This window comes from Bubalus kerabau, chromosome 6, assembly GCF_029407905.1.
Source record: "Bubalus kerabau isolate K-KA32 ecotype Philippines breed swamp buffalo chromosome 6, PCC_UOA_SB_1v2, whole genome shotgun sequence".
Lineage (NCBI taxonomy): Eukaryota > Metazoa > Chordata > Mammalia > Artiodactyla > Bovidae > Bubalus > Bubalus kerabau.
Window position 1 is genome coordinate 86,821,009 of NC_073629.1, and position 25,088 is coordinate 86,846,096.

General features: G+C 40.6%; 1 protein-coding gene across 19 annotated transcripts in view; it reads right to left on the reverse strand.

The window, feature by feature from the left end:
* The window catches only part of FGGY (FGGY carbohydrate kinase domain containing), a 514,571-nt gene that overhangs the window by 122,493 nt on the left and 366,990 nt on the right, over positions 1-25,088 (reverse strand). For all 19 annotated transcript variants that reach the window (XM_055585688.1, XM_055585682.1, XM_055585690.1 and 16 more), the window contains 2 exons: positions 16,834-16,895; positions 2,937-3,084 (listed from right to left, as the gene is read on the reverse strand). In XM_055585688.1, coding sequence (XP_055441663.1) covers positions 2,937-3,084; positions 16,834-16,895 — 210 coding nt within the window. The remainder of the gene's footprint in view (positions 1-2,936; positions 3,085-16,833; positions 16,896-25,088) is intronic.

Consider the following 25,088-nt stretch of genomic DNA (forward strand, 5'->3'; position numbering starts at 1 on the left):
TCCAAGACATGGAAGCAACCGAAATGTTCATTGACAGATGCTGAACGGACAAAGAAGATGTGGTACATATATAAAATGGAATATTACTCAGCCATCCAAAAGAATGAAATAATGCCATTTGCAGCAACATGGATGGACACTTTTTTTATATCACTAAAAAAAGTGACATAAGTTGGACAGAGTAAGACAAATATCAGTGACATTACTTATATGTGGAATCTAAAAAAATAATACAAATGAATTTATTTGTAAAACAGAAACAGACTCACAGGCTTCAAAAACAAACTTATGGTTATCAAAGGGGAAAGGTGTTGGGGAGGGATGAATTAGGCGTTTGGGATTAACATATATACACTACTATATATAAAATAATCAACAAGGACCTACTGTATAGCACAGAGAACTCTATTTAATGTTCTGTAGTAACCTATATGGAAAAAGAATCTGAAAAAGAATAGATATATGTATATGTATAACTGAATCACTTTGTTGTACACCTGAAACCAACACAGCATTTTAAATCAGCTATACTCCTATATTAAATAAAAAAAAAACTTTTTAAATGAGATTTGGGGAAAAATTTCTAGCCTAGAATTTCCTTTCTTGTATCTTATCTAGGTCATCTTCTCCTTCCAGTTTGTGAGATAAATTCATAGCATGATAGCTATTCAAAGGTAAGGCCAACCCAGGGGCAATTGTGAAGGGAAATCCCTGCTAAGGAACATCAGGTGATGTATAAAGTATGTTTATAAAACAATAAAACTTCTAAAAAAGTAAATACAGGGACTTCCCTCACAGTCCAGTCGTTGAGACTGTGCTTCCACTGTAGGGGGTGCAGGTTCAATCCCAGGTCAGGAACTAATACCCCACATGCTGCACTGCATGGCCAAGACATTAAATACATCAACAAACAAACCTGTATTCATATACTGCTTCAACAGAAAGAGAGATTATATTTTTAAAAATATAGCAGGATTTTTTAATACAGTTGGGCATATGTCCCCATGCAAGACATCTCCTTTGGTGAGTACATACCTATTTGTACTTAATCTAATAAGACAGACACTCTTCAGAGCAGTCATTGGCTTGTTTGGAATCCCATTCTGTGTTTGAGCTTAACTTTATTGGAATCCTGATGATGGCAATTCTTAAGTCGCTGGATGTCAGGGTTGGTTTTAAGAAACAGACAAAGCCCTGGGGAAGCCATGGCACTTGCCATGCTGGGTGGTGAAGCTGGTACAGCAGGTGTCTCAAGGTAAGGACCCTAAGGGAAGGACTCTGGATCCAAGCCCTGGACTTCAGAGCCATGATCATTTTATGATACAACCCTGCTTTTCTTGTGTGTGGGGGGGTCATTTTATGAACCAGTCATCCTTCTTAACTTCTTTAACATTTTTTAAAAGTTTTAATTTTTATTTCTTTGTTTCCAGTTTTTCATTCATTCTATTTCTTTTTTCTTTTTCTTTTTGGTTGCATCATGTGACGTGTGGCATTTTAGTTCCTCAACCAGGGATTGAACCTGGGTCCCTTGCAGTGGACGCATGGAGTCTTAACCACTGAACAGCTAGGGAAGACCCTTCTTTAACATTTTAAGTGTCTCCTATATTTTGCTTTAGATATTTGTCTCTAAGACATGGATTTTTGTACTTATACAAAATGTGTCCTTCCCTTAAGTTCTGTTTGTACCCAGAAAGTCAGTCATCTGAAAGTATGATTTTCTAGCTGTAGCCTAGGGCACGTGGGCCTCTCTAGACATTCCTCTTCTGTTTCCTTGGCCAAATAGGAGGCCAAGTTCATTATTTTTCGCACGGGCCTGCTTCACAGACTCCAGACAGACATTGCTTTCGTTATGTCCAATTTTCTTTTCTATCATGACTCTCTTTTATACACAGAAGTTGATTGTGTCAAATAGGTAATGAAAGTAAAGACTGGGTCTTTCTGTTGGCTACACAAAAATATTCAAAATAATCCTAATAGAATTAACCACAAAACCAAAGCTTGTTCAGTCTTGAAGTTCCTCAAGCCAGCAGGCCTGCTCCGCTGTCACACAGTGAGTGCATAAAGCTTGCACTGCTCAGGGCTTCCACTCTAAAGCCCTGCCTTAATGCACCTCTTACTTTGCTTCTCAATGGGACATCTGGATTCTGAATTTATCTTTTCCTGTTTGTGGTCTCTCCTGGCCTCTTGGACCTGAAGTTTGTCTCTTTTTCTCTAGTTTTCACATGCTTCATCTATCCTCAAACACGATTCTTAGTGCTAAGCTACTCTTAGCCACCCAATCTTGCTTGACCATTGGGATGTTATCCCTTAGCTTAGGTGGTTGTGAGCACTTCCACCAAGGTCATGTTGGCACCTCCAGCCCCAAATCTCTGAACCTAAAGTGAGTCTAAAGGTCACTAACAGCTGAATTTACCCACTAACATAAGTTATTAACTTTATTTTACTTTTACCAATGTTTATCTGAAATTCTAATAATGTTAGCCTACACTCTGAACATCCCTGACTCAGAGCCTAGGCAGATGTGTGGCTGTGGCAAGCTAGACCATCGGTGGTAATATTTACCACTTATTTACCCAGCAGCCTGGAGAGGGAGACGGAAAACATGACTCCACAAACTGATGTAAATAGATAAATTGCATAGGCAGGGGGTCACACTTTTAGTCGCTCCATGGGACAAAGAGGCAGCAGTAGCTATAAGCAAGAAATCCTGCTTTTAACACTCTCAAAGTTGGCTCAGAAACAATGAGAACTTTCAGCAGATCGTCCTGTTAGTTGCAAGGACCTTCTCAACAGCAGTACATCTGCAAGAAGCCAGTGGGCTGTGGGCTGGCTTTGTTTATATTTCCTCTTTTTTCCTTCTCCTCAACTTTGCTTCTTCCAACTCTGGAGCCCTTTGGCCCACCTTCACCTTCGTGCAAGAACTGACTGTTACTTACCATGCCCTTTAGTGTCAGATCTGCTAAGGGAGACCGGTTGCCATGGAAATCTGGCCAAACATGTAAATCAACAGTGAGGAAACCCACGGGCTGAGCCTTCTTAATCAGATCCAGGTGACTGTTCAAATATGCATATACACTCTGGCCTCTGGAAGAGAAGAGGATGTTGTTTTTAAAAGGGGGGTATAGGGTCAGGGAGCAAACTGCTCTGTAGAAAGAAACTGTTTGTACTCCCACATCAGATCCAGAAAGTAAGTGGGGTCCCAAAAGCTTCAGCAAAGAAACTACCCCCAACTTACAGAAATCAGCAAACCACACTCTCGGATCACATTGTGCTCTCACCAAGGACAGGAAGCCTGTCCTGGTGGAAGGTGGAAAGGTCTGGACTTGGAAGACCAGATCCAAGAATGGCTTTTCTCCATAGTAGGTATGTAACCACGAAAAAGTTATTTAAACTTTCTGAACCACTCTTTTTGCATCTGTAAAAAAAAGCCATTATAATTCCTGCCCAACTGACCTCATAGGATTATTGTGAAGATCAAAGGAGACTATGGAGGTGAAGATACATGATTTTGCAAACTGTACAGTGCTGTACATATGTAAAGGATTTTAAAAAATCAGTATTACTAATTGTAATAATAATTTGACATATGGAGACAAATGTAAGTTCCCAGACTCAGGATGGGAGTTTGCTGAAAGCAGTGATACGATGGGCTGGATGCAGTTGGGATCAACAGCTGGGAGACTTGATTTCCAACCCAAACCTACCTAATGGCAATGCATTAGTTCTTGTTCTTTTTAAGCCTTAGTTTCTTCATATGTAGAATGAAAGAGATGACCTTTCTCATTGTCTCAGTCTATTTACTTGAGAGAGAGCCAGAGAGGTTGGGCTTGGGAGGATGGGCTTAGGGCAGGCAGAACCAGAATCTGTATCCAAGACCATGCTGGATAGAGATCGTGGTTCTACCTGTTCTCACTGGGTGACACAAGCCAGTGACTTAACCTCTCTGAACTTCAGTTTCCCATACATGTAATGAGTGGGAAATTTCACCTTAGTGGGTGAAATCTCATTGCATGACACAAAGATTAAAGTTGGTTAGCCTTCCTCTCTTTAAAGGTGTTTGCTTCTCTTGAACTGACAATTCTAGAAGAAAGTGGACTAGTACCCCATGCCACCACTCACCGTTGCCCTTGGAACCATAGCTTTAAAGTATAAAAACACAGCTTGAATAGTGGTAAGTAAAAAAAGTATAAGAGATCAATGACCAAGGGATGTTGATACATAAGATACCTAACATATTTATTATTTCTATTTAAAATGCTTTAGGAGTACAGCTAAGCGAGTCCTAGTTTTAGTTTTATGAAACTGAATGTCTTTCTGGATCCTATGAAATTCCTGAAAAATTTTTACAAAAGGTATAAAGAAACAAACTGGTGTTTTTCAAACTCTTACAGTATATAAATTTTATGTAGAACCCCAAGATAGAAAATATAGAAAAACAAAACTAATCTATGTAAGTACTTGCATGTGTATGTGAGAATCTGTGTGTGTGTGTGTGTGAGATGTGTGCTGGGTGGAGGTGCGGGCAGTCCTCCTTACCAGGCACTCTCTTTGGTCCTTGACCTGACATCTCATTCCCCTTTGGAAAAATCTTTCAACCTATATCAGAAAATGAAGATCTTTTGGGGAAAAGGCTTACTAACCACAGCAACATTAACTGCTGCTCCCTCTTCCTCTGGCCTTCAACCACAGCCCAGTGAGCCAGGTACCGGTAACACCCCTGATAGAGGGAATGTGTAGGAGTGAAGACATGTGACCAAGGTCAAACTTAAACCCTCTCTGTGATTCTGAAGCCATGTGCTTTCTGTATCTCTGGCCAGGAATGATTTGTCAAAGCCCCAAGTTTAAGCTCTGTTTTAGAATGATTCTATGATAGTGTTGGGCTTCCCTGGTGGCTCAGCAGTAAAGAACCTTCCTGCAATGTAGGAGATGCAGGAGACTCGGTCTTGACCCCTGGGTTGGGAAGATGCCTTGGAAAGGGGCAGGGCAATCCACTCCACTATTCTTGTTTGGGGAATCCCATGGACAGAGGAGCCTGGAGGGCTACAATCTATAGGGTTGCAACAGTCTATACAGTCGGACACGACTACAGTGACTGAGCACAGTGCACGCATGATAGTGTTAGGCAGGGTCCTCTGAGGCCTTCATAGATGACAAGGCCAGAACCACACATCTGGGGAGAATACCACTGTACCCTGGTTTTACATTTCCCAGCTTCTCTGCTCCTGGTCCAACAGAATCACCCGGTCAACAATGGCCATAAGAACATCCTTTCCACCTAGAAGTCAAGAGTCTGCATTAATTCTAGCTTCAGAAAAACATCACTGCACTTAGAGTAAAGGGATTAAAAAAAAAAAAAAAAAAGCACATGTCTATAAATCTCTTGTCTCTCAAGGAATCTCAGAGCAGGGCATTTGGTTTCAGACATCTGGGTCAATAAGAATCTATTGGCTTAATTACTATTGATTCGTCATTGTCTCATTTACTGTGGGTCTTTGCAAACAGTGAGATTCATTTAGCCTCTACATATATGGTCACTCATGCACTAATGAGATCCCTGGGGGATGGGGCATATGCTTACCCCTTTGACTCCTAACCTCCTCGCAGCTGTATGTTTATTCTTTGAATGCAGCCATTCTCCGGCACATTTTTTCAATTATCCCTTACCATGTGTGCTATCTGAGTATATCATTCAAAATGAAATGCACTTGGAAAACATTAAAATAACAAATGCACATCATTATTCACATAATTTTAACCTTGCACGGTGCCTTTTTTGGTTCTGACTTTGTTTCAGTTTGTATGTTTTATCAATTCTTTCCTAAATGGCGGTCTGCCCTCTTTCAGCTTGGGAATCATATATTAACTGTTCTTAGTGGATCTGTCTCCCACTTTCTCATGAAAATTCCAGGCTCATATATCCTCTCTTACAGAGAGAAATCCTTGCTCTCCTAGTCTTGGTGTGTATGAAGAAAATACAGTTTCAACAATGACAAAGCAACTTCACTGTGTGCCAGGTGGCTGGCCAGACACACTAAACCTCTCCAAGCCCGGTTTACTTTTTTGCCATCAGGGCCAATACTTTTACCCTATAGGCTGCTCTGAAGATTAGATATGGAGTCCTGAGTACTACAAAATGATAGACGATCGATAAATAGTTCCCTCTTGTTTCTATCACAGGACATTCATTTCTAGTTTTTTTAAAATATAAGAGTCAGGGAAGATTTTTTTTTTCAGACTTTATGTCTCACAATCTTCAATGCAGACAGACCCTTGGAATCTCCCCTTTCCTTCTCCATAAATCATTTAATTCTTTGGATTCACAGGCTGCCCTAAAGTATGGTTACCACACTTTCAAATCCCAAATCAGAACACATAGTGTAACTGAAGAATTTGTGCCCTTTATAGGAGAAAGAGAAAGTCTTGGAAAAGAAGCTTCCACACTCTTTCTAGTTCCTCCTTCCTGACCCACTGCAAAAGATATTCTGCTTGCACTTCCCCTCTGCCTTACCCCACCCCATTCTACTGAGACCGGTCCCACCATAAAGATCAGTCCCCTTTTTGTCACTATCTCCAGTGGACCATGATTTACCTTTATTTCACTTGAACTGTTTTTGCATTTTGTACCGCATGACCATTCCTTACTCATTTGTTTTTTATCCCCTCGTTTCCAGGCCACAATTCTCTTTTGGTTTCCTATCTCCTCTCCAGCTGGTTCTCTTCCTCTGTTTGTCCCTAAGTATATGAAGACTCCCAGAGTCCAGTCCATGGTCCTCTTCTCATTCTTTCTCTATCCTTGGATGATTCCATCTTCCTTTCACGGCTCCAGTTAACCATCAAGTGCTGAAGACTTCCAAATATATGCCCTTATCTCCAGCTTCTTTCTCTATGATGAGTTCCATGTCAAATATTCAAGCAGCCATCAAATGCTTCCCCCTGGAAGCCCAAAGGGACCTCAACTAAAGATACCTATTAGGACACACTTCGTCTTTTCTGACATACTCAATCTTCCTTCTATGCTCCTTGGTTTGATCAAAGCCAAGCTCACTTAACTTCCCTGGTGGCTCAGTGGTAAAGAATCTGCCTGCAACATAGGAGACATGAGTTCGATCCCTAGGCAAGGAAGATCCCCTGGAGAAGGAAATGGCAACCAACTCCAGTATTCTTGCCTGGGAAATCCCATGGACAGAGGAGCCTGGTAGCTACAGTCCATGGGGTCGCAAAAGAGCTGGACAAGACTTAGCAACAAAACAACCAACAATTAAGTGGTTGCTCAATCATTTTAGGGGCAGAATCAGAGTGGGTATCATATTTGACTTCTCTTTCTCCCTCAGTGTCCAAATTTAAGTTTTCACCAGAATCTGTCAACTTATTATTTTAAATATTCCTCTAACCAGCATACTTTTCTCTTGTGCAACTGCCACTCTTTATGCATACCTCCTTAAATGCCCAGATTAGAGCTTTGGCCTCAACTTACCTCCCCTGATGAAATTTTGCCCACTCCAACTGGGTTTTCCACACTCCTTCCTGGGTGGTTCATTGAAAATGCAACTCTAATTATGACTCCATACCTACCTAAAACTTTTAGTGGCTCCTTCCCATTGCCCTCAAGATAAAGCATAAGCTTCCTTGTTTGACATAGATGTTCTTCCTTATTTAGTCCTCGTCACACTGTTCCATACTACAGACAATTTTCCATTCCTCCTCCCTCCTCACCCCTGCACATATCATGCTCCAGTGACCCTAAACTTCTTCGGATTTTTCAAAGTATGCGGGTCTTAACCTCTGAATGTTTGCCTATTCTTCTTCTCTCCTAGAATTCTCTTCCTTGCCTCCTTTACCTGCCTATGGTAATCATTGTTCAAGACTCTTTTTATTTTTAATTGAAGTATAGTTGGTTTACAGTGCTGTGTTAGTTCTTGGTATACAGCAAAGTGATTCAGTTTATATATAAATAACTTGGGCTTCCCCGGTGGCTCAGCAGGTAAAGAGTTCACCTGCAATGCAGGAGACACAGGAAATGCAGGTTTGATCCCAGGGTTGGGAAGATCCCTTGGAGGAGGGCATGGCAACCCACTCCAGTATTCTTCCCTAGGAAATCCCATGGACAGAGGGGCATGGCGGGCTACAGTCCATAGGGTCACACAGAGACAGACATTACTGAAGTGACTGAGCACACACACATACATATACAAACATACATACACATATATGTATATACAGACATATATGTATGGGTGTTCTATATATATATATTCTTTTTCAGATTATTTTTCTCTATAGTTTATTATAAGGTATAGAGTATAGTTCCCTCCACTATACAGTAGAGCCTTATTGTTTATCTATTTTATATATAGTAGTTTGTATCTGGTATCCCTAACTCCTTATATATCCCTCCTTACCCCCTTTCCCATTTGGTAACCTTTGGTGTTTTTCCCTTCTGCTCTTCACATGGTTATCTCATTTTTATCCCTTTTGTCTTAACTGTGTTTCCATTAGCTGGCGTTTCCCAGACCACCTCATCTAAATGGGGTTCCCCTGATAGTCTATGACTGTGCTCTGTCAGTTTTTTTCATATCAGGTCACCATATATTTATTCATGGGTTTGTTTACTTATTAACTGCCTGTGGCCTCCTGTGGACTTTAAGCTTCATGAAGGCAGGGCATCACCAGTATACATTCAGAATTTAGCAGAGAACTTGGCACACAGTACCACTCAAGAGTATATATCAAATGGATGTCCTTCTGCCACTATATGATAACTGTCCCAATGTTATCTGTATCCATCTCTGGAATCTGAACTCCTGGAAAACAGTCACATCTTACTCATCCCACCAGGTGTTCAACACGGTTACTAAAGTGTAGAGTGAATAAATACTGATCCCACATGGGATATTAGAGGTTATTTTTTAGCCTCTCCATCTCATTGTAGCACAGGGCTGCCAAAGAGTAGATTTCTGTAGTCACATGGACACGGCCTTCCAGGAGTATGGATGTATCCCACAGAAGAGGGCAGAGAAAAGGAATAATCATCTTGTGACATCCACCCCTCTGCTTCCACTCATGTGCCAGGTGCTATGTTGGGCTGCAGTGAATCTGCTGAGAGGCAGAAAATAAAGAATTGATTTCCTAAGTCAGCATAGCCCTCAGTCTTCTTAGCACCCTAATGAGCACTTTCTTATACTTGCCCAAAGAACAGAAGCCAAAGAAAGGCATTGTAATATCCAGCTTATGTCTATTTAAAAAAACATTTCTCATCCAAGAGATATCAAGAATTCACTAATTGTCCTGGCATACCCTGGGGGATAAAAGGTGTCAATATCATCACCCTGGCTTTATGATTGCCAGAGCTCAGGGGAGCCTAAGTAAATACTTGTTGATAGACTGATGGTCCCAGTTGTTGGAATGAGGGACCAAGGTTGAAGAATCCATACAGGCCAAGGGAACACAAGAATGGACAGTGAGGACAATGTTTACAAGTGGAGTCCCTATAGTACTCATTTCCTCATCTAGAATTAAATTAGATGAGATTCCTCATCTAGAATTAAATGAGATAAATAGAATTAAATGAAATAAAACACTGTGTTAGGCACATTGAAAACTCCTAAAAAGTGTTCTTGGCCTTTCTTTCTCCAGGGGGACTTTATACAGATTTTAATGGAAAGATTTGCTGCTGCTGCTGCTGCTGCTAAGTCGCTTCAGTCATGTCCGACTCTGTGCGACCCCAGAGACGGCAGTCCACCAGGCTACCCCGTCCCTGGGATTCTCCAGGCAAGAACACTGGAGTGGGTTGCCATTTCCTTCTCCATTGCATGAAAGTGAAAAGTGAAAGTGAAGTTGCTCAGTAGTCTCCAACTCTTAGCGACCCCATGGACTGCAGCCCACCAGGCTCCTCCATCCATGGGATTTTCCAGGCAAGAGCACTGGAGTGGGGTGCCATTGCCTTCTCTGAATGGAAAGATTTAGATATACCCTAAGATTTGGCATATGGGGGACCAGTACATTTTAAAAGTGATCCTCAGTGGGATTTTGGAAATCACAGAAACAAAAGCGGTTTGAAGAAGAAATCAGATTAAAAAAAATTGATTGTCCTCAAAGGAATAACAAAAAAACTCCAGGGGGAAGTGGGATAAAAGAAACACAGATTGAGCAAGAGGATGGGAATTAGCAGAACCTTGCACCTCTGAGAGACTGGAAGTGAACAAAAATCACACCACTGCCTGCAGTGAGGCTGCAAAAGTAGCTCAGAATGGGGCTGGGCTTCTCTGTCTCCAGTCCTCCTCCTCCAGGAGATTATCAGCCTGCTGAGGTCAGGATCCCTGGATTCCACAGACCCCTCTTCCCACCAATGGTCTAGTTTATTCTCTATAGAGCACCCAAAGTCATCCTTTAAACAAAAGTCTTTAATAAAGTCCAGTGGTCTCAGAGCTTTTTACAATGACCCACATGGTTTGGCTCTTGGCTAAATTTCAGCTCTCATCTGTCCCCCATTCTCTTCCACTTTGGTCCTGCCATACAGACCTTTATAATGTCTACTGAGTTTGCCAAGCTGGCTTCTGCCTCCAGGCCATGGGACTTGTTCCTTTCATCCAAAGGGATCTTCTTTGCATAATCATGGCTCGTTCCCTTCCCTCTCCTTATTCAGAGTCCTCTTTGAATGCAACCTAATGAAGTATGGCTCCCCCACCTGAATTAGCTCCCATCCATCACCTCAACACCTCTCATTCTATGTCTCCTTACTCATCTCTATTTTTCCTTTATGCTGCTGCTGCTGCTAAGTTATTTCAGTCGTGTCTGACTCTGTGCGACCCCATAGACGGCAGCCCACCAAGCTCCCCTGTCCCTGGGATTCTCCAGGCAAGAACACTGGAGTGGGTTGCCATTTCCTTCTCCAATGCATGAGAGTGAAGAGTGAAAGTGAAGTCGCTCAGTCGTGCCTGACTCTTAGCGACCCCATGGACTGCAGCCTACCAGGCTCCTCCATCCATGGGATTTTCCAAGCAAGAGTACTGGAGTGGGGTGCCATTGCCTTCTCCGATTTTTCCTTTATAATGCTGACCAATTCCTGGAGAATGTGTTCTCTCTCTCTCTCTGCAGATACGCACATACATATATGTATGTGTATGTGCGTGACCATAATTTCCATGAAAACAGGGACTTATTTATTTCTTGTTCACTGTTATACCATAAGTGTTCATAAGACACTTAGCAGACAGTCTGAGGACCCAAATTTTAACCTTGGCTCTGCTGCCAACCTTGAATCCAGTACTTGTGGATTATTATCTTCCCATCAAATCCTGCCATCACCATAACCTCATTCTGAAACACTGGTAAAGAGTCTTTAAGAGAAGTAAGAAAATAATAGGCAGACTAGAGGAAAAGAGCTGAAGTTATAATCAATGGAAGGTGATCTCTGGCAAAGCAGTAAAATATTTGGATATTTGGCCCCACATAGAAAGAGACTCTGGTTGTCATTTACATGCATTGGTACATCTAGTTACTGTTTACACACTTGATAAGCTCATAAAACAGTCCTCTTCAGGATGAACTCTAGGAGTACAGTACATGGAGAGTATAAAATACTAAGTCTGTTTATCAACATTTGTCTCTATGGTTTCAAATAGGATTTGCTGATGCTAAGCTCTGAGATAGGGGTGACCTGCATTGATGTTTTCAGAGAGCCCCAAGTCGCACCAAAAGAGGCATACAGTTTTTCATTCCAAGGGATTTGTTATCCCTTCCAAATAACCAACTTCACATAATAACAACTATTCTTATTTGGTTCTAAGATCCGAAGTATAGTGAGTGCTATAGTCCTGACACAGTCTATTTATAGATCTGATAAATAGAGACATTTTCCTTTGCAAGATAACAGAAGGAAACTAGAAGGGAAGAGAATCAACACTGAATGCCTACTAAATATATGAGCTGGAGATAAAATATAGAATTAAATGAAGCCAACGATGTAGATGGGGTCATGGAAAAAGACCACAAAGAGAGAATAGCTCCAAGAATGTAGCTGTGATGAACTCTGATGTCAGTGATCAAGAAGAGGATCATGAGCTTGAAAAGGAGATTAAGAAAGAGTCAGACATACAGAAGCTTCACATACATGGGTGAAGACGACATTCTAAACAATCAACAGAAGAGATTACTGGAAAGAGAGGAGTGATTACTGGTGCCACATGCAGCTGGGAGCTCAAGGAAAGGGACTGGAAGGCATCCTGTGTTTGCTGAAAACTGGGATATTAAATGTTTCAGTGGCTGATAATAACAGAATTCAAACTCAAGTGGGCAAGGGAGGAGTGAGGAAACTGACCAGGAGTACACACAATGCTTTGGGTCAACTTAGCTCTAAAGAGAAGGAAAAATACAGGCAGGCAGTTGGAAAGGGGGTTGAAGTCAGCTGGCACATGAAGAGATGTGCGATTTAAACCTAGCCTGACTTTAAGAGTGAATTCCATAAATTAATGCTTCTGGACCACCCTATGCTGTGGTTTCTCTGAGTTTTCATGCTAATCCATAAATTCTTTCTTTCTATTTTCAGTCAAAACTACTTACATGAAGTTCAGCTACAGAAGAAAGTTCTGGAAATTTTGAGTATTTCATGGCAAAGTCTAAACTATCCCTTAGGTTTGTGTTGAACTTTAGGGTCTTCAGAGACTGGTGTTTCCATGGTCTACTTTCAGCCTCATAATATTTGGAAAACTAGTTAAGCAGGGTGGTATTATTGTAATTTTATGGGTGAGGAAACTGAGTCATCAAGAGATTTATGGCAGAATCGGTACAAGAAGCCAAGACCTCTGATTCCCAGTCCAGTGTTCTTGATACTCCCTGAGAAGGCAGGAATGTGATGGATGATGGACATCTGCTGCTTAACCCTAGAACAAACCCCTCCAAAAAAATCCTCCTCTTTTATGATCATTTGTAATAGCAGTAGAAGTTGTGGTAGTGGTGGTTGTCATTGTCATTGTATAGTTTATGAAGGCTTTTGAAATACTCAAATTCTTGGAGCTACCCACAGCTGGCTCTCTCCTGTTTACTATCTCATGTCAGTTAAAGAAACTAAGGTTCACACAACAATGCATGTGAGAGCTGGGATTTGAATCCAGATCTTGGAACTCTGTATCTGCGCTCTTTTCTGTGGGTTAAAGGTTTATAAATGTTGGATCTCCTCGAGAATCTGATAAAAGCTATGGCCTCTCTTTCCAGAAATATACACATAAATATGTAATCAATAAAACTCTGCACACAATTAGCGGTTCACTGATGATTGAGGTTAGGCATCCCTCCTCTAGGTTATGTGGTCTCTAAGCCAACTAAAATACTAATTATTGGTTAAGTGGTGTGATCCCTCTAGTACAATGGTAATGACCTTGTACTACAGACTCCTAGAAGGGAAAAACATACGAAGCCTTTCTGAGACTCTTGGTCGGGGTCAAACCCCCTCTATACTCTGACAACACAGTGTTTATATTCTAGTCAGTATGCACTTCCTTCTGCTCTGTGTAGGTGTGCCTTGCCATGACTGCATGTCCCTTGGTGGAAAGGAAATGTCTAATACAAGTGACTACAACACCTTTCATCACTATCTATATCAGTTCAGTTCAGTTCAGTCCAGTCGCTCAGTCGTGTCCAACTCTTTGCGATTCCATGAACCGCAGCAAGCCAGGCCTCCCTGTCCATCACCAACTCCTAGAGTTTACCCAAACTCATGTCCATCAAGTTGGTGATGCCATCCAGCCATCTCATCCTCTGTCATCCCCTTCTCCTCCTGCCCCCAATCCCTCCCAGCATCAGAGTCTTTTCCAATGAGTCAACTCTTCGCATCAGGTGGCCAAAGTATTGGAGTTTCAGCTTTAGCATCATTCCTTCCAAAGAACACCCAGGGCTGATCTTCTTCAGAATGGACTGGTTGGATCTCCTTGCAGTCCAAGGGACTCTCAAGAGTCTTCTCCAACACCACAGTTCAAAAGCATCAATTCTTCGGTGCTCAGCTTTCTTCACAGTCCAACTCTCACATCCATACATGACCACTGGAAAAACCATAGCCTTGACTAGACAGAGCTTTGTTGGCAAAATAATATCTCTGCTTTTGAATATGCATTTACTAAATACCTATTACAGGTATTTAGTAAATCTCAGCAACTGTCATTGTATCCCAGACACTATTGAAATTCATTTAATTTTCTCAACAACCTAATGAGGTACTTACTATTATTTTCCTGTAGAGTAAAGTATGAAGGCACAATGAGGTTAAATAAGTTGTGAGGGTGAAAAGCTACTAAGGGCTGAAGCTGAGACAGGCAATTTGGCTCCAGAATCTATGATAATAACCTTCACTTTAGACTTTCTCCCTTTTGCCAGGTACTAGCTACACTGATGGAACTTCTCTGATAATATTATAAAATACCTTACTTTTGTTAAAAAGCCCAACAAGTAGCATTAATATTGTGAAATTAATTTGATTATTCTTCAAACTTTTTTCAAAATAATTTTAGATTTACAGAAAAGTTGCAAAAACAGTATGCAGACTTCCCTTATACTCATCATCTAAGAAATTAATACAAATACTATAGTATTACTAATCTCTATACTTATTTGAATGTTGACAGTTTTTTCCCACTAATGGCCTTTTTCTGACTAAGATCAAAACCAACCCATGATCAAATATTGTTTCCAGATGCAGTAGCATCTTAGTCTCTTTGAATCTGGGACAGTTCTCTAGTAATTCCTTAAATTTCATAATCTTTGAGGCATGTTTGCTAATAATTTTGTAGAATGTCCCTCAATTTGGGTTTGCATAATGTTTCCTCATGTCTACACTGAGGTGATGCATTTTCGGTTAAACATTACAAAAATGATGTTGTATTCTTCTCAGTGCATCATAAAATGAGGTCCATGATGCTGATGTATCTTATTGCCAGTATTGTTAGTCTTGATCACTTGGATAAGGTACTGCCTGCCAAATTTCTCCACTGTGAAGCTAAGATTTCTTCACTATTTTTCTTTTATTTTAATAAGTATCTTACAGTGAAATACTATGGGACTATGTAAATACCCTGCTTTTTTAAAAAATTTATTTTTTTTAGTTGAAGGGTAATTGCTTTACAGACTGTTGTTGTTTTCTGTCAAACCTCAACATGAATCAGCCATAGTTATACATATATCTCCTTCCTTTTGAACCTGCCTCCCATCTCTCTCCCCATTCCACTCCTCTAGGCTGTTACAGAGCCTCTGTTTGAATACTCTGCTTTGTATCAGACTCTCACTCATTAATTTTATTTATTTACTTGAAATACAGTTGATTTACAATGTTGTGTTAGCTTCAGGCATACAGCACAGTGATTCAGTTACACATATACACATATTCCTTTCCATTAAGGCTTATTACATGATATTGAATGCAGTTCCCTGTGCTATGAGTAGGACTTTGTTTTATATATTTATATATATATAGCAGTTTTATCTATTAATCCCAAACTCCTAATTTAATCCTTCCCCAACTTTCCTTTTTGGCAACCATGGGTGCTGGGCGTACACATTGCTATGAAGGTGTCATTACTTCTAAACCATCTCAACAGAGATCGCTAGAGAACAAATAAATATGTCACACCCACTCACACATGAATATATGTATCTATATTTATTTCTACCTAGATCCAGCAATATATAAACTAAAAAGCCACAAGCTGATACTGATACCTCTGACTTCCACCCATTACTATACTGTTCATTCTAACATTCTACTTTTCTTGTCTATAGGAAACCTGGCTCTCATCATCTGCAAAAAAAAAAAAAAAATCTATTTTTCTGCTCAACTATAGTATACACATAGCTAACTGATACTATAAAAAACAAACTCATTAATAACAGCATATTATTTATGTAGTTATTTCTATTTTTAGCCATACAGCATACTCTCAAAATATTCTTTCTCAGAGTTACTTAGGTTAGTTTTTTTCTTTCTCAAATCTCTGTTAGTGTGATCATGTTATTATTAATACAGTAGGTTCCTTTTTTTTTTTTACTATTTGCATTTCACCCCCATCACACACATCTATCCAAGTAACTATCTATCCATCCATCCATCCATCCATCCATCCCCCTATCCATCTATCTGTTATTTATTTTCAGAGGGACATGAAGTATCATCATGATTCTAAGAGTCAGAGTTATATAAGAAGGCATACTCAAAGAAGTGTTATTCCCTCCTACTATCCTGTTCCCATTTCCCCATTATTTCCATCGCATTCCTACCCACACCCCCCTATAGTTAATAACTTCATTAGTTTCTGATTTAACTTTCCTATACTTCTTTTGCATAAATTAGTAGATATACATATATTTTCTTATATCACCTTCTTTCTACATAAAAAAGAGTGTACTGCAAAACTCCTTTATACTCTGATTTCTTCCCTTAACAATATATTCTAGAAACCACTCCTATCAGTTACTATCCTGTTTCATAGATGAAAAGACAGGCTTAGAGAGATCGAATAACTTACCCAAGGTCACACAGTTAATAAGTAGAAAAACTGTATTTGAATCCAAGAAGTTCTGACTCCAAAATCCGTGCACCCTCTTCTACATCAGCATCTCAACCATGGTCACTACAATATTCTATGGGGATCTCTAGGTTCTTTGTGAGTTATCGTAGGCTGTTTTGAAAATGAATACATGTATGTTCTGAATCATCCAGATGACTGTCTTATAACCAAGAACTGCCAGGCATTTTCATTGCTCACAGAATGTGAAAATCATGCAGCCGCCTAAAGTCAGTGCCACGGGTGCAGCTGGGCTTGGGAAGTTGTAGGGAACAGAGAGCGCCATTACCTGGCTGTGGCCTTGGCTTGTAGTTCAGGAAAGGCAGCATGGCCCTGCACCATGTGGTCTATCTGAAAAACAAGAGAGAGGGGTCAGTTTTTAGCTTCTCTAGCTTATGTTTAAGCCAGAAGAAGGTATGTTAAAATGTCTGTTTCTTTCAATTCCTTGTCTACAGAGGAGCCAAGAATGCTAAAAAGCTAGCTCAGGAAGAGGGTCTCAGCTCTTTCAGAAATCTAGCTTTGTTTAACTAACTGCTGGCTTCTTGGATTTATAAAACAAAGAAGTTTAAAGAGAAGAACAATAGGAAATGAAACTCCCAAGGCTGAAACTGGTAGCAGCAGGTAGTGTCAGATCTAAGAGTGAGGTTTGACAGAGGTGTGAGAAGGAGGTATAACTCAAGTAACTCAGGGTAAGTGTTCGGGATTGGGGAGGGGGACCTGGGTATTAAAAACACTGATCTCTGGGTTACATTATCTCCCCCTCCTCCTGTTACCCCATGCTATCACCCCAGGGCAATGCCAGACCTTGAATTATTCTCTGCATCTTACTAATGGAAAAGCTGAGTGAAAGAGACTGTGAGGAGGGAGTCCGAGTTTAAAAAAGCACCAAAGAGTTGCCCCAGAGCTGTCAAGAGAACCTCTCCTGACTGAGAAGTTATCCTGTGGGAAAGTGGGACAGAGCTTTCCAAGGACAGAAATGTCTGAGCTCTGTGGACAATGGTCTTCTCATTTGAAATTCCATGCCTAGGATTCATTCCTTAATCCACTTGGTGGCTCTAAACAAAATAATATGTGCTAAGTATCAGGAAGGGATGTGTTTCCCCATGCTGTGACTCTGCTTGCTAAAACACACCCCACACCCGGCTTGAGTTCCTGAACCTAATCTGTGTATTTTCTCAGTGTTTACATGAGTCTCCAAAACAACCATTCTGACCTATTTATTTTCATTCAAACTACGAACAGACCAGTTTCTGTGGCCTCATGGAGATAGTCTCTCTGAGCATGCCTCCGGAGAGTCAGGACTGTGTAAAGAGAAAGAAGCTTTGTTCTGGAGTTGCCTAGGCTGGGTCTGGGGTTCTGGCTCTGATAGGAACTAGCTGTATGACTTTGTGCAAGTCATTTTACTGCTCTAAGCCTCAGTAAGCTCCTCTCCCCCTCTTCCCATCCTAGTATCCTTTTAAAACAGGGTTTCTAGGACACAGAGTGTGCTTACCATAATGCCAACAACAGTATAAATGATATCACCTAAAATGTACTGACTCATTTACTATACACCAATACTAAGCTAAGCATTTTACATTCATTATCTCATTTATCCTGACAACACTTCTGTGAAGAAGATACTATTATTCACCATGGAGGTGAAAAAACTAGAAGAGATTAAGTAACTTGCCTAGGGTCATAGGGAATAAGTGGCAGATTTAGGTTTCAAACCTAGGTCTCTCTATTTAAAGTCTCTGGTCTTCAGCACTATGTCACATTGTCTCCTGAACTTCTAGGTATAAGGTGTTAAATTCCACTTGTGTAGAGCTGCAAAAATGTTTTAAAATAACACCAAAGCAATTGGTCATTTCAATGGAAAGAAAGTCATTCAGGTTTTGAATGCTTACTTCCTGAAGGTTCAATTTTCGGTTACTGTAATGAGGCACAATCTGAGCCTTAAAGAGTTTGCAATCTAGTAGGAACATCACAATGAACCCACTGGCATCTATAAAGGATAATTAAAGCCATTACTTGATTTGATGCTAATTTCTAAGGGAAGTGCTTTAGGAGGTCAGAGAAAGGGGATTTAGATGAGCTTCTCGGAGGAAGCACAGAACCTAGCATGTGAACCACGTGTGTGAGTGTGGTTATTTGGTATTTGCCAAGTGCCTACCTCACCAGGTACTATGACTAGGTTCTGGGATAGAGTGGAAAAAACAAACACATATAATGCATAGTAGCAAAAGGAAAGAAGTAAAGAACAAGCAGTTTGGAGGAGTAAAGAGTTGCACGCAAGAGATGCCAGGAAGTAGGCTGTGATGAGCAGAGATATGAAGATGGAAATACAAATCTGGTACAGACAGCAGGAGACTGGTCTAGCCTTGAGACTGGCAATTGTAGATGCTCAATAAGTATCCAATGAATAAACGTGGGATGTATGAACCATAATGGACCACATGCTCACAGAATACCATGTGCTTCTTGGGAACACTTAACTACCTTTTATATTTGTATCTGTTTGTGTGGGGCACACATGGTCAGAGAGTAACTGTATATTAAATTAGAGAATAAATGAAGTGGTAAAAATATGGGTACATGAGGAGGGTGTGGACTGCCAGTGGTTCTTAAAAGTCAGATAAGTGACTATAGTTTTACTGAATTATAGGCTGTAGGAAATCATTTTGATTCATGGAGTAAAATAATGACAAGTTAAGGAAAATTAACCTAGCAGGGTAGGCACAACTGGGTAGGAAACACACACAGGATTCAGAGGCTGACGCTGGGAATACAAGGCACGAATATCCCCTGCCTTTGCTCTATTGTAGCATTTATCAGGTTAATCAAGTTCTTCTCAATTATTAGTTTATATGTCTATCTCTTACCTTACCCTCTGAGCGCTTTTAAATCAAAAGCCTTGTAATTTCCCATTCTTTAATGCCTACAATAATGCCTGGCATCTCAAATGGATGGATGAGATACATTTTGAAGGAAATAAAACAAACTCGAAAGAAAGTGAAGTTGCTTAGTCATGTTGCTTTGCAACCCCATGGACTGTAGCCTATCAGGCTCCTCCGTCCATGGGATTTTCTAGGCAAGAGTACTGGAGTGGGTTGCCATTTCCTTCTCCAAGTGATCTTCCCGACCCAGGGATCGAATCCAGGTCTCCCACATTGCAGGCAGACACTTTACTGTCCGAGCCACCAAACTTAGTGACTGAATCGTTACAGAATATAAGAAAATCAGAGTGAAAAGATGCTTTGGACTTTTGGGTCTAAGTAAAGGAAATGTGGTCATTGTAATCACATCTTTTTATTTTCTGTATTTATGATGCTTTGGGATCTGGGGCCCTGGTAACCCTGGAGAGACTGTTCCTTCCATGGTTAGCCAATTCCCAGGGATAGTGAAGGACTCACTGGCCTGTGAGCATTGCCTTTCATATGAAAAGTAACTGATCCAGAGCCCAGAATAATAATAAAATCTATATTTTAAAACAGCAGCTGAAACATGGGCCTTGGGAAAAGGCTTAGGTTCAAACTCATGGTCTATACTTACATCCTGTACTATCTAAGTTACTTGACCTCACAGAGCCTTTTCTCTTGGACCTCTAGAATGTGGATAGTAAAATTAGCTTTGTAGGGAAGGTTGTGGTGAGTGATATAGAGATGGTTTTCAGATCATAACACCTATTATTAAAAAGAAGGAGGTACCACCCAAACAGTAAAAATGGCTGGAAGAACAGGATTTAAAAGGTCAGCTGCGGTTTGTTTTTCCACAGCATCTGTTGGTAAAGGCCCACCCTGATTAATAAACAAGGAGCCAGTTTGTCAAATAACTGAGCACTCATTTCAAAAGTCTGGAGTGCCTGTTCCAAGGGTTGATCTTTCGACATATGTTCTATTCTCTAGCATTGAGCAGAGTACAGAAGATCACAGAGTCCCATTAGTGGTTATTTGTTTCCCCATGAAATAACCAGTTTTACCACAATAACTTTATTTGCCAAGTGGTTGCCATAGAGATATATAGACAGAACTACCCTAACTCTATGACTCTTTTCTTGTTTCTTCCATCTTCTCAGATTCCAGCTCTGAGAGCTGGCAGCTGTAGGAGTAGGCAGAAAAAACTACAAACTATTTGGAGAGGTAGGAAGCTTACACTGGCTGGGTGGAGTCATATCTTCAGGATGGCTTTCAGGTCAGGATCCAGAGGAAAAAGGCCATCTTACACTACACAAGTAGAATTTTTGTTTCTTTTTTGCATTTCCTTATAAAGGTGGAATATAAGAAAAACAGAAATGCAATACAATAGAAAACAGAGATCATACATGTGTAGTAGGAGGTGGCATCTGGCCCACAGATGTACTTTATTTGGATATATAATGTTTTTAAAAATGAGCCAATGTTTCAAAATTGAGAGATGTCGCTTTCAGTCCAGATTTTGGTTTCTCTTGAAGAAGTGGTGAATATAAAATACTGGGTCACCCAGATTCCCCATGGTAAGAGTCAGCTGGAGCTGAGTGGGGACTGATCCCCTCAGACAGGCCTGCACCCTCCACTTGGTGAGAGGCGCCACCACTCAGTTTATCATCATGATGGCACTAATGCTTTACTCGGAGTACAGATTTATTTCTCTATGCCCATCTCTCAGTCAAAGGAGGGAACATGGAATTCAGCCCAAGGGTACTGTAAGCTGAAAAGAGAAACTGCTCTGGAGAAGTAAAAAATATCTCTTTGCCTGGTCTATTTGTTCATTTATGCTATCTCTGACTTCTTTAAGCATTGGCATTTTTGACCCTTAATATGGCAGAGTGAGCACAGTCAAGGACTCTTGAGATCTGAGCTCTGCTCTGGCTCAGGGCATGACTTTGGAAAAGACCATTTCTAATTTTCTCTCTAAAACATTTAATAAGTTAATATGACAAATAGGCAAGAGCTTGTAAAATTACAGAGAACTGCACCATTTGAGATATCAAAACTGTTGGCAAAGAGTTTATAGGCAAGCAAAAGACAAATTTAAAATGTAAGAATTTTAGGTTCCATAATTGTTTTTGCTAAGACAAAGCTGTCTTATTGCATGATGGGCTTTTCTCTATTAAAAACAGCTTTATGTATTAATCTTGAGACTGTCTTTTTTCCTTCTTTACAGATAGGAATCAATTAGGCTCAGGTTCATCACTTGGGACAACTGTCTTTTTTCCATTTGTATTTACCTGTAATGTCACTTTTCCATCTAAGCTATTTCAACCCTTTTTGAAAAAGATTATTTATTTCTTTATTTACTTATTTAGTTTTGACTGTGCTAGGTCTTCATTGCTGTGTGGAACTTGGTCTATCTGTGGTGAGCAGAGGCTACTCACTAGTTGCAGTGGGAGGGCTTCTCACTATGGAGCCTTTTCTTGTTGTGGAGTGTGGGCTCTAGGGTTTGTGGGCTTCAGTAGTCGGGGCTCCTGGGCTCTAGAGCCCAGGGTTAATAGCTGTGGCACATGGGCTTAGTTGCTTTGTGGCCTGTGACATCTTCCCAGATCACGGATGTCTGATCTGGGACCCATGTTTTCTGCATTCGCAAATGGGCTCTTTACCACTGAGTCATCACGAAAGTCCACTATTTCAACTCTTTATTTAACTAATATTAACTCAAAGCAAAAACGTTTTGCCTGATTTTTCCCAGCTTTGAAATTTTCATGAAAATCTAATGAAAGAAGAAAGCCCACTTAAAAAAAAGAAATTTATTGTAAGTTTCAACACTGAACAGTTCCTAGGAACAACAAACATTCCTGAAAGAAAATAAAAACTATGTGTGTTTTTTTTTTTTTTTTTTTACAACTTTAATATTAGCTCTTCACAGGACAATTTCTCTTTCAAGTAGATCAATTTTGATTTAATGTAGGGCTAGTTCAGTCAGTTTCATTCATCATCAAAATTGGTAGCTTTGTTCATTTTTATAGTTTGTTAGTTTACTTATTCATGAAACTAATGTGATATATATCTACTTTGTGTGAGGCATCATTCTAGTAACTCAGGACACAAAGATAAATAGAAGTCACTGCTCTCACAAAGTTCTCCCAATGAAGGGAAAATGGGCATCCCAATGTTTCAATATAGTCTAGCCTGGACATGGAACAACAGACTGGTTCCAAATAGGAAAAGGAGTATGTCAAGGCTGTATATTGTCACCCTGCTTATTTAACTTATATGCAGAGTACATCATGAGAAACGCTGGGCTGGAGGAAGCACAAGCTGGAATCAAGATTGCTGGGAGAAATATCAATAACCTCAGATATGCAGATGATACCACCCTTATGGCAGAAAGTGAAGAAGGACTAAAGAGCCTCTTGATCAAAGTGAAAGAGGAGAGCGAAAAAGTTGGCTTAAAGCTCAACATTCAGAAAACTAAGATTAGGTCCCATCACTTCATGGCAAACAGATGGGGAAACAATTTTTCTGGGCTCCAAAATCACTTCAGATGATGATTGCAGCCATTAAATTCAAAGACACTTACTCCTTGGAAGGAAAGTTATGACCAACCTAGACAGCATATTCAAAAGCAGAGACATTACTTTGCCAACAAAGGTCCGTCTAGTCAAGGCTATGGTTTTTCCTGTGGTCATGTATGGATGTAAGAGTTGAACTATAAAGAAAGCTGAGCACCGAAGAATTGATGCTTTTGAACTGTGGTGTTGGAGAAGACTCTTGAGAGTCCCTTGGACTGCAAGGAGATCCAACCCGTCCATCCTAAAGGAGATCAGTCCTGGGTGTTCATTGAAAGGACTGATGTTGAAGCTGAAACTCCAATATTTTGGCCATCTCATGTGAAGAGTTGACTCATTGGAAAAGACCCTGATGTTGGGAAAGATTGAGAGCAGGAGGAGAAGGGGATGACAGAGGATGAGATGGTTGGATGGCATCACCGACACAATGGACATGGGTTTGGGTGGACTCCGGGAGTTAGTGATGGACAGGGAAGTGTGGCGTGCTGCGGTTCATGGGGTTGCAAAGAGTCAGACACAACTGAGCGACTGAACTGAACTGAACTGATAAGAAGGTTTTTTATAGATGCAATGAATATTAGGGTTTCCCTCATGGGTCAGATGGTAAAGAGTCTGCCTCTAATGCAAGAGACCTGGGTTCGATCCTGGGGTCAGGAAGATCCTCTGGAAAAGGAAATGGCAACCCACTCCAGGATTCTTGCCTGGAAAATCCCATGGACGGAGGACCTTGATGGGCTACACCCCATGGGGTCGCAAAGAGTTGGGCATGACTGAGTGACTAACACACACACCCACACACACCCAAATACACACACACTCACTCTGTTTTGGTCATAGTCAATAAGCACAAGGGATTCTTTCTGTTCACATGCAGATTTTCTTTTTAACATGGAGATTATATTCTATTGAGAAATAGAGTCAACAAATATATATAATAATTAAAGATTGTGATTAGTTCTTTGAAGGAAATAGATAAATCACTGTAATAAAAACACTGGTTTGGGGAGTTCCCTGGTGGTTCTGGGTTAGGACTTGGCGCTTTCACTGCTGTGGCCCCAGGTTCAATCCCTGGTTGGGGAACTAAGATCCTGCAAGCTGTGCAGACAGGTCAAAAATTAAAGAGAGAAAGAGGTAAAAAAAAAAAAAAAGGAACACTGATTTCGGATAGAGGATTCAGTAAAGATGGAGAGATCTGAAGGTGAAATTTGAGCAAAGATATAAACAAAAACGGAGAAGGCAATGGCACCCTACTCCAGTACTCTTGCCAGGAAAATCCCATGGATGGAGGAGCCTGGTGGGCTGCAGTCCTTGGGGTCACTCAGAGTTGGACACAACTGAGCGACTTCCTTTCACTTTTCACTTTCATGCATTGGAGAAGGAAATGGCAACCCACTCCAGTGTTCTTGCCTGGAGAATCCCAGGGACGGGAGAGCCTGATGGGCTGCCGTCTATGGGGTCACACAGAGTCGGACATGACTGAAACGACTTAGCAGCAGCATGAACAAAAAATAAGAACCAATAATTCCCTGTAGAGAGAATGACAAATGCAAAGATTCAACAGTAGGAAAGAGCTTCATGTGTCCTAGGAATTGATAGGTATCCAAAGGAGCAAAGAAGCAGAAAAGTTGTATGAAATGAAGATAAAGAGGTAGGAAGTGGGCCAGATCAAGCAGGCATCTCAAAGGCTTTAGATTTTACTCTAAGTACAATCAGAGGACATAGGCGGCTTTTTTTTTTTTTTTTTTAGTTGAAGTATAACTGACTTACAGTATTGTGTTAGTGTCAGGTATACAGCAAAGTGATTCAGTTATTTTTTTCTAATTATATCCCATATAGGTTATTATATATACAGGACTTTCCTGTAGCTTAGATGGTAAAGAATCTGCCTGCAATGTAGGAGATCTGGGTTTGATCCCTGAGTTTGGAAGATCCTCTGGAGAAGGGAATGGCAACCCATTTCAGTATTGTTGTCTGGAGAATCCCATGGACAGAGGAGCCCGGCGGGCTACAGTCCATGGGGGTCTAAGAGTCAGACAGGACTGAGCAACTAACACTGTTACTATAAATTTATTATATGA